Consider the following 15,040-nt stretch of genomic DNA (forward strand, 5'->3'; position numbering starts at 1 on the left):
TCCTTCCAAGGGCTCTCAGCTAATGGCGCGACAAGTTAAAATTTAACAAGATCTAAAGAGAGAACACTAGCCAGTTGCTAACAGACAGGGAGCAAACACACTTCACATGCACAGACACTTCACAGCATTGCAGGAAGACTCCCTTCTCCAGACTGTAAAACTTCAGTTACTTCCCCTCCAACGTCGCTAATACAAACCACACCATTCACCACAAAACTCAATTTTTAACTTTGAAATACAGCACGGCTAAATACGTGTTTGCTGATCCTGCGGGTGTGTTCCTCAGCAGCTGATCCTGGGTATGAACCTGCACTGCTTACAGGAGCGATGCATTAGGGCAGTGGAAAAGACTAGAAAAGCAAGTTCACGGCAGTGGTTTATCCTCAGCTCTGTGCAGCAGGAGTGGGAAAGGAATGGTTAAGGTAGATTCTGGCCTAGAAAAGAATCTACTTCCAAGCAAATAAAGGCAATACCATTAAGGACCTCTTTAATCATGCATAGAAAGGCACGAGACAAAAGTAGAATGGGGTTCAAACTGGGTGGGCCTACTTCACTCTCCCCCAGCGTAAATCTGAGCTATGACTTAGAAAAAAACCCACCCAGAACCATACTCACATCATAATCAGACTCTAAGAACTACAGAAACTATTTTATCTCAAAATTTTTAACCTTAGGGGAGTTGTTTAACGTCTTATTCAAAGATAGTGATGTATAAGGAACAGAAACAGATTAACTGAGCTGTCAGGGATTCTGGGCTCCTTAGAAGCACAGGACAGGCAAATTACAAACATCGTCAATAACTAGAAATAATTTCTATGGCTCTTAGTAAGAAAACCAAGACAAGGGCTTGGCTCTGAAGAGATCCCTCTTAGCAAATATTTCCCACATACTTTATGAAAATGATTAAATATGGGACAGTTTCCAAACTTTCCATAAAGTACAAAAGGAAGCATCAAGTTACAGCACTGCATGGTCGGATAGCCTGGGCCTTTAAAAATCTGCTACACTAAAACTTATTTTTCTCACTCCTAGTCCCCATTCATAATGAGACGGATCTAAAGGCAAACATCTCTAGAGAAGGTATCTTTTTATAATTCTGTCAATACAACATTTTTTTAAAAAAAATCAAACTTATACAGATAATTAGGTCTGTAACAGAAGTATTTGTAAGTACATAAGAGTAGAAACTGGTGAAGAAGCTTCTTACAAAACAAGATGTGTACGTTGGACTGAGATGTACACCAGTCGCAGCAGCACTCTGGTTTCTAGGAGCCTCCGGAACCTTCTGGCTTAGGCAGGCTGCAGGATGTGTTCATTTCTGTTGGCACAAAGAGAACGGCTATGCACAAGTGTTTCCAGAGCTCAAATGCCTATTGTAAGTTAAAATTCACAGAAAACTCTCAAAGAGTAAAAACATCTCAATGATGATCTTGGTTTTATTCACACTATTTTACTGTAGCCTATTTTTTTCGCTACAGAAAATAAAAACTCAAAAAATAACCAACTCTACACATGATCCATAATGTACATGGGAAAGTCCTGGTAGAGTGTGAAGGAAAACCAGAGCTGCCCAATACAACTGGCTGTTGCCTGTCAGTTAGTAGAAGGTGTCTTGCCACTGAGATTGGATTCAAAAGTGCAAAAGGAAAGCATTTTAAAAACCAAACCTAGAATTCAACTTCGTATATGGACTCAGTTTTATTCACTCTAGTAACTAGGTAAAAAGTATACATGTCTGTGGTACAGTCAATGCGTCCCACGCTTCTACTTCAACGTCTACAAAGTCACCACCAAGGGATCAATGATGGCAAACGAAGGGCTTAGGATAACCAAAAGGTATAAAAAAGTTTGCAGTCTTGCCCCAAGATACAAAAACTGAATTTTAAACAATGTCAAAACATACATGATTTAAACAGTATATGAAAAAAAGTCACACATCAAATCAAGTACAAAAATATCCAAACTACCTGTTACCAACTGCACGGTTTCCGTTATTCTGCACAGTCTTTAACATAGAATTTAGCAGTTTCCAAAATAGTCATTATTTCAGTTGAAGCACTGCCACCTTGCAGAACAGTGAAGCATCAGGCAGAGCAACTCTGCTTTTAGTGTTTTTATAAATACAAAACCTTCTCCCTATGAATTAAGGGAAAAAAAATTCCTCCCCTAGGCTTTGTTTTTTATAAGCAACCTTGCACCTAGAAATATAGAAGAATTCATGTACTGTTTAACAGGGCACAGTGTATCTCTCGGGGATGGCCATCCATTAGGGATAAAACTGTAATTTTAAATGGCATTTCTTTGACTGGTAATTGTAAGGAATTGTCAATATGCACACAGATTAGTGTTTTGTCTTGGGGAAAAACCCTAAAGTCTGCAAGACACTATGAATTTAATTCACCTTCACTGTTTAACTTGCAAACACCATTCTGAATAAAGACTGACAAAAGGCTTTAAGGGAGTGAAGCTGCTTTTGGAAGACTGGACTGCCACTTGCGTGCAGCTCGTTCAGCAATGACTTTGCCCACTAAGTAACAGGTGACTTAACTTTGAGAACTTCTCAGCCTTAAAGTCAGCAACAGTGAATTTATTCTGCAGACAACACATCAGTGTCCTGCATGTAAGGAGCTCTCTCTCGCATACTTAGAGGGCTGAGTTCCCAGCACTGGAATGACTCCTTCATACATAACAACCAGTGAAGACTTAGTAAAAATTGGATCTTCCTGATCTTCGAGCTCTGAGCCATGCCTGAAAGTTCTAAAATAGAAAAACAGTTTTAATTCAGTTTCTGTCTGCTAAGAGCAAGGCAGCAAACACATCTTTCAACCCTTTATGAAAAGACAGAGCAGAACAAAAATGCAATAAATCTTCAGATTATAAACACGAGTATATTTCATAGTCCACCATCCTGGAAATGGTTAGGGCATCCATGGTGTGAGATCTCAGTCTAAAGGCTGTGGGTCCGCAATGGGCATGGTGTGCAGGACTTCATCCAGGAGCTGCAGAGCTCGGTGGAGGTGAATCTCAATCCAGCACGGGGTTTCTTTGATGCTCTGTCTCGGGTAGTCTGGGCCCCAGCCCTTCACGAAGCTCATCCTGAGTATGCACAAGCGCCGGAGGTCGTCTACACCAATGCCAGCAGCAGCAGACAGACCTAACGGGGGGGGGGGGCAGAAGTGGGGAGGGAGTCAGGGAGCAGGGTCCTCTCTTCCCACCCTCCCCAGTCTGCCTTCTGTACTTATTTTCCTCTCAGCATACAACTTCTCTATCAAAGTGTCAACAGTAAGCACAGATCTAAACCTTATCACTGGCGAGTAAGCATTCAGTTAAGATAGTTTATATTCCACATATGTGTTTTAACTGCCAGAGAGTAAGTAGATTTCTACGTGCCACCAATAATTCCCCACTCTCCTCTTCAGAAGTAGAGGACAGGAGTGAAAATCAACTGATCTGAAAGTCAGGGCACGTCCACAGTTCTAAGAACTGCAGAACCTGCACTGCCATATTAGATCAGGACAGAACTAATAGTCAGAGGGCCATGTTCTTGGCCTCCCTTAGACTCTCCGTTGACTTGTGCTGTCTCTTGTTTTCAAATATAGGAGGGAGAAGCATGAATAAAATTAAGGAATTGAATACTAGTCTGAATTCTTAAGAAAACAGATCATGTCTACAACATTAAAACTAGCAAATGGTTTAGATCCCCAATCTTATTTAATTAGTGATGTCTTGTGTATGTCTAAATTGTGAACTCTTGAACGTATGTCCCAGCAGACTCTGTATCTCACTTCCTAGTCAGAACACAGTCATACAGTCAGTCCACATTTATCACTATTACCATGACACTAATGGGAAGGGCTTGCACGTGCTGTGGAGAAGCCTGCAGCGTCCGTCACTGCAGTTTTCTGAGGCAGTGTGATTGCTTACCACACTGCAGAAGTTAAGAACAGGGGTTGAATGAATCACTAGTTATGCCTTCAGACATGGAAGATGAGTGCCACGTGTTTCCATCATAAAAGTCTATAGTCAGGAGTTTAACTCTGCAGTAAAAAATTCCCCATCAGTGTGAAACCTGGCACAGTTCAGTTTTACCCTAAAATTAAGTCTACAAGTTATAAACTGCCACCCTCACTTTACTCTCTCTGTTTCTAAATGGAGGTGTACAGTTTCGAACCTTCAGTAGCTGTTCCCACCAGCCCGAAGCGTAATAGGAGACTGGTACCCCCTTAGGCCCTGATACAAATAGGCTCCTACCCCAGACAAAGGGGAACTGACATAGAAGATGTTTACAGATCAAATGTTATAACCCAGTAAAAAATTAATTTCTATTATTGCTTGAAACAACCAACTGAGTGAGTGAGAGTCAAAGTCACCGTTGCACTTTGAACAGAGAAAACCAAAGGCACACGTACTGATGGCCGGGGCTATTCCACCTACGGACCCAGGACCAGGGATGTTTCCTGCCACAGCTGCCGCCTGGGCAGCAGCTGCGGCTTGCGCGGTGGCCGCCTGCTGCTGCATCTGCCGGTGACACTGCCGCAAATCAAAGACCTTTTAAAAGCAAAAGTGTACGTTTAATATATGAGCACACTACCAAAGACTCCATTTCATCAAAAGCCAACAAGCGCTGTACAACAACCAGAGTTCCATTTGCATCTCGTAAGAGCGAACTACAAGTTTTCAAATTTCAGGGCCTTTCCAAAGTACCTAGGCTTGAGTCTCAGCAGCCACACGACAGTGTGTGACTATGTACATGCAGTCCTAGGGGATCTGATGCCCTCTTCTAGCTTCCAAGGGCTCCAGACACTCACTTGGGGCACAGACATACATGAAGACAAAGCACCCAGACACACATAATTTTTCAAAATAAGTTTTTAAAATTTTATAGTTTGGATATCAGCAAGAGGTGCATTTCAGTGTTTGGAACAGATCCATGTGAGTCAGCTGTCCCTTGCTTTGTAAAGAGCTACCTATCTGTGTCAAAAGAACAAGTAAGAAATTGATCTTTTCAGAATCAAACTACTAAATTGTCTTTTAAGCTACAAGGGACGGCTTTGATATCTGGCCAGTATCTTTGACAATGCTTGAAAGTGAAAAAGTTTAGCAAACTGCACTGACACTATATAAGAAAATATCTAGTTATTATATTTAAAACATTTACTGGTGTGTGTGTGTGTGTGTGTGTGCGCGCACACACGCGCACGTGTGTTTATGTGCGACGTGTATACAGATAGCTGTGAGATACCTCATGTAGGCTCAGAACCCATCTTGGGCCCTCTGGAAGACTGAAAAGTACTTTAAACTGAGACCCTAAAGCTTGTGGAGAAAGTACTTTGCCAACTGAGCCATTTCTCTAATCTTTACCCTAGAAGTTAGTTTTAATGAAATCCAAATTACAAACTGTTTTTATAAATCAAGCCTTTGATGTTTTATCTAAAATTATCATCATCTGGGTTTAATTCTAATAGCTTATATGAAATTCATATTTTGTTGTTTTACATTGCCTACATGCAATCGCTTTTTAAAAACCCATCACTAATCAAGTATAATACATGTAAAATTCTTCTTTGGGGCTTGGGGATAGAGAGGTCTCACTATGTTGTCCTGATTGGCCTGGAGCCCACAGAGATGTTCCTGCCTCTGCCTCCCAAGTACTAGACTATGTACCACCCTAGTCCATATGTAACATTGCTATTTAAACAAAGGCTAAAAAAAAAATGTTCAGCATTCCTTCCTACCCACCACAGATCATGAAGTCAACCAAATAATCCTCACATTTGGGCACAGTACAGTTGTGTTGTAAATGACCACCTATCCAGCTGGACGAACAGTACACCAGTGGCATGTATTACAAGAAACCACAGAAATGAGAACTGATGATGTCAATGTGAAGATGAATAAAAACAGTGGCCAGACACTGCGAGAAGCCTTTCTTCTACATGATTCATGTGGCTAACAATGCTAAGAGCAGAGAAGGGTCAGCTCTCCTGACTGGGAAAGTGCAACCACTGAAACACAGCCATCTTCCTTTCAGAATCATGTAAGTTACAAAACAGTATTTCTGACCCACCCTTCCTAAGCCAAGGAACAACTTAACTACAACTACTTATGATCATGCTTTCTGCAGTTACTCTCAAGTAAGTTTATTACAAACTCATTACATAACAAGTGAGTATAATATTTCAGTGTACTTTTTTTTCAATCAAGAGCCAAATTTTGCATTACTTTTATAAGCCTCAATTATAATTCTGCATCAGCTTAAACTATCATCAGGAAAGAGCCTAGAGAAGAAACACACAGTGGTGTAGTGCGTGCATCTGTATTAAGACTGCATACAGGATTTACTAAGTTACTGAACTAACTAAAGGAAGAGATCGAAATACGGGACTGAGAAAATGGTGCAGTGGTAAGAGCACTTGTTGTTCTTACAGAGGACCCAAGTTTGAGGCCTGGACATGATGGCTATAGCCATCTATGATCCCACCTCCAAGAGACCGCCAGTCATTTCTGACCTCTGCAAGTACTAGGGATACACGAGGTATGCATTCATACGTAGAAAAATAAAGAAATGTAATTAAAAAAAAAACTCAAAATGCAGATGCTGGGAATAAATTAAACTTAATGGGTTCCTAACACTTTTAAAGCTCTCTCTACATAAACATATGCTTGTTTTAAAAGAATCTTCTTCTTTCCCCCAACATGTGTACGTTCAAAAACAAAGCAGATTCAATATTCAAGAAATGCTAATAAAAACTGCAATAGGATGGATGAAAAACAGATAAAATGGAACCATCACACACTAATGAGAATATATGGTTTTTGTAAAACAGTCTAGCAGTAGCAGTCTAACGGTAGCACAAGTAGGCAGATCTTTAAGTTCAGAGCTAGCCTGCTCTGTACACACAGCTATCCAGTAAGATGTCTCACAAGTAAGTGAGGAGCTGGGCATGGTGGCATATACGTTTAATCCCAGTACTCAGGAGGCGAGAGACAGGAGGATCTCTGTAGTTTCAAGTCCGCCAGATAAATTCTGGAATAGCAAGAACTACAAAATAAATAAATGACTTTAAATCTTAGACAGAAGTAGGACAAAATAGGATATGGTCTCAATGCCAAATACTGTCCTACATTTACTGCAAAAATCTGTGATTACCAAATGTTCAATGAATGATTCAGCCAAAAAGTAACTAGCCAAAGAAACAAACAACCCCACCACACTAAACTGATAATACGAGAGAGAGCGAGTGAGAGATCGAGAAAGCGAGACAGAGAGACTGAGAAACAGCCTTACTTACAGTAGCCAACTGAGATTGGAGTCATTAGCACTTCCAAGGCAGTAAGAGGGTAAAGACAGAAATCCAGCTTTTGTACTATGGAAAGGGACAACAGTCTAGTTTTCAGGGCTACAACTAGGCATCTGTCAATGAATCAAATACTAGCAAAATAGTTGGTCAGGTCAGATATGCCCCTAGGGTACAAATACAGCCTGTATCAGAGAAACTCAAGAGAATTCAATTTTGTGCATATCTGGAGGTGGAAATTAGTTCCCCAAAGGACAAAGTCTTCCTACCTCCTATTTAGAAAATTGGGTTCTGAAAATTGGGTTCCCGTGGCAAGCAAAACTGCCCACCAACCGAGGTGAAGCACAGGTCATAAACCCACGGCCAGCCCTGGACTAAACACAGGTCTGGAGTGACTCTAGCATCCCGTAAACTGGGTGGAGGGTCTCATGTAATCAGACTCTGGGGGGAGGGAAGAGGGTCGGCAGTTCAAGGTCAACCTTAGCTACTTCACAAGTGTAAGGCCTGGGCTGCAGAGAAACTGCCTCACAGTAACACAGATGACAAAACCTAAAAATTCCTGTAGAAAAGTTATAAACTGCAAACCCTTTCTCCTGGAGTGTCCTATAAACAAACCAGGCAATGATCACTGCTGTGGAACTGCTCCTCAGGAAAATTAACACACGAAAGGAACACGACAGAAACAACAGGGACTGGTCAGATCAGCTGTCACGTCCATAAGGACACAGGCCCACGTGGTCACTTCCTCCACACTCAGTATGCTTCCAAGTTTCACAACAGAAGCCGGACGGTGGATCATATATGTCCTCAAGAATTCAAAACCAGGCAGAGATATGGAATGAAACACTCCAAAACCTGCTAAGGAAGCCACAGGCATCCTTCACAACTGTAACCGAAAGGCTGGAGCCGGTTAGCTACCGGAAGCCTCTCCCCTTCTGTGCACACGCTCTGTATCTACAGTGCTACATTCTCTGTAGCTGAAGCCCTTCCTAAAGAAGTGTTAAGGCACTCAGTCCCACCATGTATGACTGCTGGTAAGAAAGGAGCTCAGGATGAAAAATCTCAAATAAAATACAATTAACTCACTGCACCTATATTTTTCTTCCCAAAAGAACAAGTGTTAAAAATAAAATTGAACCGTGCTTAATATGTAAAAATAAAAAGGAATCTGTTTCTCAGCATCGTAATTTGCAGTTTTACGAAGGGATGAGACACTCCATCCCTTGACACAACTTTACAGCAGTCCTCCATAAACTCTTAGACACTGGCCGAAATGAAATGTTAATTTTTCACCAATTTCGTGTTCTAGAATATAGGTTTGGAGATTTTTAGTCAATGTTTTCAAGAATTTATGTATTAACTCTAAATGACTTCGAAAATCTGAAACCCTAGGACCACAAAACGAGCCAGCTGCTCCCAGTTCAGCATAGAACCCGAGCAGGAGCGCACGCTGCTGTGGTGGAGCTGCCGCTTGTTAAGACGGAGGCAGCCGAGGCTGGCCTGAGACTCACAAGCCCAGATGCCGTGAACTCAGGGGCCTTCTCCTGCCGTCCAGTGACTGTGCCCACTACAGCAGTCTCTCCTCCTCTGGACAAAACAGGTCAAACTCACACAGCCTTCTACTTCCTCACCTCTGTTTCCAGACTTCAAGCAACAGAGGTTTGTAAGCCTAAAATATTTACACGTAAAGAGGACTGACCTTTATATACGCACTCGGGTAGATCTTGTGGACGGCGTCACCAGGTGCTCGGCCAGCTTCACGGTCCAGGTAGTAACTCTGCACGAAGACGGCGTGGTCACTGAGGCACCTGACCCACACGTCCCCTTCACCTTTACACTCCAACTGCACTCCTTTGCCTATGTGCAACCTCAGGAGGAAAGACAGAGCCACATTCACCTCGTTACAGCCTGTCTCAGCTCAGGGCACAGCCAGAACAAAGACTGTAAGACAACACCTCAAAGACAGCCATTGTTAACAACTCTTACACAGTACTTACTATATAATAGTTCTCATACAAAGTTCATTTAACCAAAATAACACAGTGATGTAAATTCTATAGTTTTAAGATTCTGTGTGTTTTGGGAGAGGGCACCATGAAGGTCAGAGGTTGGCATCAGACCCTTTGGAGCTCCAGTTACAGGCAGTTGTGGTGCTGAGAACTGAACTCTACTCAGACAGTAGCATGTTTTTAATGACTGACCCTCTCTCCAGCCCTATATCACTTCTATCACAAAGCCATTTAAGATCTATGTAAATTCAGCTATTCACTCACATGAGCAATGCTTCAAGTATTCAAAAGCCATTTATGATTACCAGCTGTCGAATGGGATAGCAGAGACAGAAAGCATAGTTATGAAGCAAAGAAAGCTTGCTTTTTTTTTTACCTCTATATTTAGCAAGTACCTACAATTAAAATGGAAGCTCACAAGTTCTAAGTATTGAAAACGACCTTAACTCTATATTTAAGACTCCTATTCATAGAAAAACAATAGTCTTGAATAAAAGTTAATGTACTATTCAATTTTTACCATACCTTGCTCTCTCAATAGCTTCTGTCCTGTGGACATTGGAGAGTTGACCCAAGCAAAAGCGATCTCCTCCAGAAGGATCCACGTATCCATCCACAGTTACAATAGGACAGCTTGAAGGGACTTTAAATGTCTCTCCTACCTGAACATCCATTTCAAAGTAAGCAATGGAACACCAATATTCAGGAGCTGCAGAAGACAAAGGAAAAGGAACATGCACCCCTGTGACAGGTATTAGGGAGGGAGGCGCTGACTACACCAAACAAAACTAAACCAAGATGAAGGGGTAATGGGGTAAGGAAATGAAAGAAGTCTACTAAAAGAACGTAGTACACTTAAAGAACAGTGATTTCCACATTATACTCACAGTACTTATACCCTGACACTCTAAGGACCAAGTCACCTGAGAACTTAACAACATCAGAAATCAGACTCCAGCTGGGTGGCAGTGGCGCATGCCAGCACTTGGGAGGCAGGGGCCAGGGGCCAGGGGCCAGGGGCCAGGGGCCAGGGGCAGGCAGATTTCTGTGAGATAGGCCTGCTCTACAAAGAAGGGCTCCAGGACAGGCAGGGCTACACAGTGAAACCGTGTCCTGAGAAACTACATAACTAAGTCAATCAGACTCTAAAATAAACTGTTATTATGATAGTTCATTCTATTGCACATCTGTTCTGTGGTCTGAATTTTCAATTTTAAAAACTACACCAGCCCTAATACATAGTCTTTGTTATGTTTTTACATAACAAAGGCCCTAATTAGAAAAGTCCCTAAATCAACATATTCCTGCTTATACTTAAAATTATGTAGTTATTTTACAGGGAGATTACTGTCTCTCAAAAATCAAAGGTCATTCGCCCCACGTACACACCCCATGTATGCACGGTGTATTTCTAGCAACTGCTTCAGTGAAGCAGTACAACTTCAGCTCTGAGCACACACTTAGCTTGTCATGTGATGACTGTCAGGTGGCGTGGGGGAAGAGACAACACTTGGTTTGGGTTACAAATGTAGTTATTTACTTCTGATTCTGTTTGTGTTATTAAAGGAAACTCATACATGTAATTTTTTGTTTTCCTTTTATATTTATTTACCACCTATCAGGAGAATCTTTTGGTGATACACGGAAAACAGCAAATGAAAGAGTTTCCAGTCCCTCACAGATCTACCTCAAGCAGGTTCAGGTCAAATGAACAAGTGAATGTGAAATGCACATCATGAGTAACATTGCAGAGAGAATCGGAGGGGAAGAGGGAGGAGGGAGAGGAAGGAGAGGGGAAGGGTAGGCAGTGGAGGAGGAGGACAGACGGGGGTGTAGATAGGGTGGTAGAGGAGTGTCACAGAACAGAAGATGGCTGGAGGTCACCAGCTTACAAAGTTGAGGGACAATCTACCCGAAAAGTTGGGACCTGAGTAAAAAGCTCTGCACTGGCCCCAGAAGAGGAATTTATGAGAGACTAGAAAAGGAGTAACAGTTCTGTCTGCAGACTCCTCTGTATCATGGTATGTTATAGTACATAATAATCTGAATCAAAACTTTCAACAATCTAAAACATTACTTAACATGACAAAAAAGTCCCTCCCAAGGAAGTAATGACACTTAAAACTTAAAAGGAAATAATATAAATATAATACTAATGAATGAATTTCCCAAGAGAAAAATGTAATTGAGCCGAGAGTGGTAGATGTACACCTTTAATGCCAGCGCGGAGGCGAAGGCGGAGGCAGAGGCAGGTGAATCTCTGTTAGCTCAAGGCCAGCCTGGTCTACACAGTGAGTTCCAAGAAAAACAGGGCTATGTAGGAAAAAAGAAAAGAAAAAAAAAAAAAAGAAAAGAAAAAATGGAAAATTTTAATTAAAAATAAACAAACAAAAAACCTAAACAAAACACTTTATAGGATGCTGGTTAATACTGTCAACAGGATCTACAGTCACCTAAAAGACAAAGCTTTGAGAATGTCTGTGATAGTCTCTATACTGGGTCAATAACTAAGGTAGAGAGACCCACTATAATGTGAATGGCACTAGTCTAGAGAGGCTACCACTCTGGACTGAAACAGGAGGGGAGCAGGGCACAGGTACTGCTTCCTGACTACAGATGTAATGTGCTCAACTCCTAACCCTCTTGCCACAATAACACCCTAACTATGACAAACTGCACCCGAGCTGGAATTAAACCTTCCTTTCTTATGTCACACATTTCCTCAAACAAGCACAACAGAAGCACAGTACTGAAAAGTGGGGTCATTGCTGTGATCCGCTTGACCACGGGGTTCTTAAGCCTCGGGAACAAAGAAGAATGTGGAAGTTTGGAACTTTGATCTGGAAAAACCCTAGAATGCTGGACACGGAGCTTAAGGGGTCATTCTGGTTTAAGTTTGAAAGTAGAATGCCAAGAGAAATAAAGACAGTTAAGCCCAGGCACTGTATCTGAAACTGGTTAAAGCCATTCTCATTATAGCCTGGCTAGACTCTGGCTGAAGCCTGCCTGTGTTCTATAAACTTTAGTGAGGACAAACTTAAAAGAAATGGGTTCATGTGCTTGGTGGATGAAATAAGTCTTAGCAGAATATTCAGTCTGTGTCATAGTTACTGCTCACAGCTCTTATCAGATTCACAGTGAAAGAGAAAACAAAACAAAACAAAACAAAACAAAACCCACAATGGGCAATAAAACATGAAAAACACACACAGTTGGCCAAGAACAACAAAAATGTGAGCTTAAGTCACACAGAAGTAACAGCAGCAGTAAACACTGAAGAGATCAGGTACCACTGCACCTCAACTATGTATGGTGAACTACATTCTCAAACTGTGGGCCAAAATAAATCTTTTTTAACTTCTTTGTTGAGGTGTTGTCACCGCAGCAGAAGTAGCAAATACACAAAGGCACCTAAAGCTGTCACACAACAGAGAAAGTGCTCACCAACGACATTATCAAGACACACAAAGGCATGCCTGGGACACCAGCACCCAGGAAGCTAATGCAGGAAGAATGTGAGTGACGGCAGCCTGGACTACATAGGACTCTACGGAAGATTATGCATTAAAAAAGAAAAAGAAAAAAGAGTAGGTGACTCAAAAATGTTTGAATACTTTGTAACATCAATCCAATTAATTCACTGTAAATCTAATTCCTTAAATGTACTTGTTTAGGACATACAAAACACACCTCAATGACTGTTTAGAACATACAAAACACCTCAATGTTTTTAAACAGAGGTTTCTGAAACATTTCTGAAGTTACTTTCTATAGTAAAAATCTTTGAGATATATTTATTTTCATCTTGTTTGTCTGCATGTGTTTGTGAATTGCATGTGTGAAGAGGCCAGAAGAGAGCACCAGGGGCCCTAGAACTGCAGTTATAAACGGTTGTGAGCAGCTACCTGGGCAGCAAACCCAGATCCTTCGGAAGAGCAGCCACTGCTCTCAACTATAGTTAATGAAGAGATCATATTATGTTATAAACAATAGTAGTCAGCAAATAAGTAGGTATACTGGCTGAAGCAATTTAAAAACTACCCAAATTTATGACTGTAATAAAAACTAATACCATTTACAAGATCTCTGAGTAGATAGTGTAAAAACAAAAATTTTGTTAGGAAGTGAACATGATGCTGAGTGAGGCTTCCAATCACAATGCATTTCCAGTCTACTGAAGGCTGAGGCTTCTTAAAGGCAAGAGTCAACTCAAAGAAGAAAAAAGTAAGTTTTATAGCCTCCACATTTAAGAAAAATAAACCTTTATCATTGTCAACTGAAATATCTACACATACATGAAACCTTTCATACTTCCCTGCCACCAAGATCCCGCGTGCCGAACCCCAGACCCCGCCGGCAGCCATGCTGTAAGAGCTGCAGCCTCACTCAGGGCCCACACACTGCCTGCTGACAGCTGACAGGCGTTTACACAATTGAGAATGAAGAGGAAAGTGCATAGGTCACAACACAGAGCAACGATGGAAACCCAAGACCTAAGAAGGTGAAAGAAGGAGTCTCTGTCTCTGAGGACACAAGGCTACACGTAAGCTAAGTAGGGGACAGCTTGGTACTGCTGGGCGACAGACAGCCTACTTCACGAAAAGCTTCTTTATTCTCAGCAGTCAGAAGGCACTGTTTTTATTTTAAAAACAATGGAAAGCTAATAGAAAATACCCCTTAAGCTTTTTTGCATATATATCTTTGCTATTTTGCCTCAAAGACAAACCACATAAAAGAAACTTCTGTAGCTTCTAAGGAGTAGCAGGAAACAGGAAACTGGGACTATTCATGTGCAGGCAAATCCTGAGTGAGGGAGCCCAGACCGAGAAAGACACACATGGTGTGCACTCACCTCTAAGTGGACAATGGCCATAAAGTACAGGGTAATCATGCTACAATCCAGACCCAAAGAAGCTAGCAAGGAGGGCTCAAGGGAGAAAGCTTGAATGCCACTCAGAAAGAGAAATAAAACAGACATTGGGGTAGATGAAGGAAGGAACTGGGAGGGGGGGAGTTAGGTGCGGGGAGGTGAGGCAGCAGGGGAAGACTGGGAGAAGGAAAATTGAGGGGCTCCCAGGAATCTATGGAGGTGACCCTAGTTGAGACTCCTAGTAACTGGGGATAATGGCCACCTCCTGTGGCCAAGTGGGACTTCCAATGGAGGGAGGGGGACACCAATTCACCCATAAAACCTGTGACTCAGAATCTGTCCTGCCTATAAGATATACAGAGATAAAGATAAAGATTGAGGGACAGCCAACCAGTGACTGGCACAACTTGAGACCCACCCCATGGGAGAGAGCCAACCCCTGACACTACTAACCCCTGTCTGCCATGCTTGCAGACAGCCCAGCACAGCTGTCTCCTGAGAGGCTTCATCCAGCAGTGGATGAAAAAGGATGCAGAGACCACAGTCACACATAAGATGGAGCTCAGGGAGTCTTAGGGAAGAGTTAGGGGGAAGGACTAAGGAGCCAGAGTGGTTAGGGACGCTGTAAGACCTACAGTCAATTAATCTGGGCCTGTAGGGGCTCAACAAAGACTGAACATGTGTAGGCTAAACCTAGGCCCCTACACATCTGTGGCAAACGTGCGGCTTGGTCTTCATGTGCGTCCCCTAGCCTGACTCTGGATCACTTCCTCCTAGCTGGGCTGCCTTGGAGAGAGACGGTGCACCCAGACCTGCTTCAGCGTGGCGTGCCAGAGCGGGTGTGGGGGACTCCCCTTCTCTGA

At 42.2% G+C, this 15,040-nt stretch overlaps 1 protein-coding gene across 1 annotated transcript in view; it reads right to left on the reverse strand.

Moving 5' to 3' along the window:
- Nucleotides 1–1,673: 1,673 nt before the first annotated feature.
- The window catches only part of Smad4 (SMAD family member 4), a 30,697-nt gene continuing 17,330 nt past the window's right edge, over nt 1,674–15,040 (reverse strand). Inside the window, exons 8-11 of the mRNA NM_019275.3 lie at nt 9,833–10,016; nt 8,998–9,166; nt 4,410–4,548; nt 1,674–3,154 (exon numbers count right to left, since the gene is read on the reverse strand). Coding sequence (NP_062148.1) covers nt 2,943–3,154; nt 4,410–4,548; nt 8,998–9,166; nt 9,833–10,016 — 704 coding nt within the window. The 3' untranslated portion in view covers nt 1,674–2,942. The remainder of the gene's footprint in view (nt 3,155–4,409; nt 4,549–8,997; nt 9,167–9,832; nt 10,017–15,040) is intronic.

This window comes from Rattus norvegicus, chromosome 18 (genome assembly GCF_036323735.1).
Source record: "Rattus norvegicus strain BN/NHsdMcwi chromosome 18, GRCr8, whole genome shotgun sequence".
NCBI lineage: Eukaryota > Metazoa > Chordata > Mammalia > Rodentia > Muridae > Rattus > Rattus norvegicus.